This window comes from Vicia villosa, linkage group LG1 (genome assembly GCF_029867415.1).
Source record: "Vicia villosa cultivar HV-30 ecotype Madison, WI linkage group LG1, Vvil1.0, whole genome shotgun sequence".
NCBI classification, from domain to species: Eukaryota; Viridiplantae; Streptophyta; class Magnoliopsida; order Fabales; family Fabaceae; genus Vicia; species Vicia villosa.
Window position 1 is genome coordinate 42,200,600 of NC_081180.1, and position 2,175 is coordinate 42,202,774.

General features: G+C 38.1%; 1 protein-coding gene across 1 annotated transcript; it reads right to left on the minus strand.

The window, feature by feature from the left end:
- Positions 1-846: 846 nt before the first annotated feature.
- Positions 847-1,923, minus strand: LOC131621615 (uncharacterized). The gene is made up of 2 exons (XM_058892675.1): positions 1,652-1,923; positions 847-1,504 (listed from the first exon to the last, which is right to left on the minus strand). Exons 1-2 carry the CDS (start codon positions 1,921-1,923, stop codon positions 847-849), a joined length of 930 nt encoding a protein of 309 aa, XP_058748658.1.
- Between the last annotated feature and the right edge of the window lie 252 nt (positions 1,924-2,175).

The following is a 2,175-nucleotide window of genomic DNA, read 5'->3' on the forward strand; positions in this document are numbered from 1 at the left end:
TTAGATGACATTTGTCTCTTATCCTTTGCTTCCACTAGCATAAGTGGGAACTACGATTGCTCTGACTTTCTCAACATCCCTTTGAGAATACGTAGGCACAAGGTCTTATTCCTTGGCGAGCAAAACTTCTCCCTCAAACCATTCAAACCTTAGCACCCGTAGACCCCGAGCTACAGATGCTCTGATTCCCTCTAAGGGATATGTATGCAGAGGATCGCGATGATCTTTGCGAGCATAATCAAACAAACACCTTAGGTCCCACCTCTTTTTCACAAGAACCTCTCAATAACATGGAATGAAAAACAAAGCAAAGAAACCTATAGAATACTATAGATACGTTGGGTGCTAATACCTTCCCTTCGTATAACCAACCCTCTTACCCAAAGATCTCTCCCCCACTTTTAAGGTTATTGCAGCTTTTTTCCTTTTCCTCTTTTGGAAACAATAAAAAGTTTGGTCCGTACAAAAGAAAAATCATTTTTTGAGCACTCGAGCCCAAAGAAGGCATCAGGTGTCTCATCCCGAAAAAGACAACGATTTTTCCCCGCGACAGTTCCAAACTATTTTATCCTCGTGGACCACTTCAAATAAAGGGGTGTTGATAATTTTCTGCGTCACTCCACCACCTACTAACGGATAAATCAAATTCAAGTTCCATTGTTTACCGTTCGTGCTAATAAGATCCAAAACTTTGAGATTTTCCACCATCGGATTATCAGGCCACGGATTAGAAACCGCAGAGCTATCATGTAACCATCTTTTATCCCAAATCGGGATGCACTCGCCCGTACCAATACTCCACTTGTAACCTCCTCTCGCCACAAATTTATCACTCCAAATACTACACTAAACATAACTCGGATTATGTCCAATCTCTGGTTTTAGAAAATTGCAATTTGGAAAATATTTAGCCTTATAAAGACACGAAGCCAGAGTGTTAGGATTAGTCATAAGACTCCAAGCTTGTTTACTTAACATGGAATAGTTGAAAGCACTTAGATTTTTGAACCCCATACCATCGACGTTCTTAGGCATAGAGTGGCTGTCCCACGATAACCAATGTATACCTTTTAAACTATCTCTTTTATGACCCCACCAGAACGAATTCAACATTTTCTCAATTTCATCACTCAAGGAGGAAGGAAATAAGAAAATACTCATGATATATTCCAGAATAGATTGGAGAACAGACTTTATTAGTGTTTCCCTACCTGCTTGCGGGAGACTTTGACTACTCCAAGAATTTATCTTCTTCCAAATTTTATCTTTAATAAACTTGAAAGTAGCTTTCCTATTTCTTCCTATCATAGAGGGGACTCCAAGGTATTTCTCGGTACCTAATACTTGTTGAACTCCTAAAGTGCCAGCCATAAGATTTTTAAGAACAGAATCAACATTTCTACTACAATAGAATTCAGACTTCTGGAAATTGATAGCTTGACCGGAGGCTTCTTCATAAGTGGTAAGAATACTCTTCATCATATTTGCTTCGCTAATAGATGCTCTGAAGAAAAGAAAACAATCATCGGCAAAGATTAAATGAGAGATAGTGGGAGCATTCATACAAATTTTTATACCGTGAATATCCCCCCACGCTTATGCTTGTTTAATAAGGGCTAAAAGTCCTTTAGAGTACAAAATAAACAAATACGGGGACAAAGGATCACCTTGCCTCAAACCCCGACCCGGAACAATCGGACCCACCATATTTCCATTCACACCCACAGAATAATCAACAATTTCGCCACAAAGCATAATCCATCCAATCCATTTCTGACAGAAACCCAGAGTGGAAAGCACATTCTTAAGATAGTTCCAATCAATCCTATTGTAAACTTTGTTGATATCAAGTTTAAGAGCTATGTCATCAATCTTACCTCTGGTTTTGGCCTTCATATGATGAACCACCTCAATAGTTGCCATGGCATTGTCCAAAATATATCTTCCCGACATAAAAGCTGATTGGTTGTCGAAAATGCATTTGTCAAGGACTCTCTTAAGCCGATTAGCGAGAACTTTAGCTATAATTTTATACAAAATATTGCAAAGAGCAATCGGTCTCCAATTTTGATAAGACTTTACAATGCATATGAGAAATTAATTTTTATTTATTTTATTGACTTTTTAACAAAAAAAAAGTGTATAATAATATAGTGTGTGCCACCGAGATAGTAA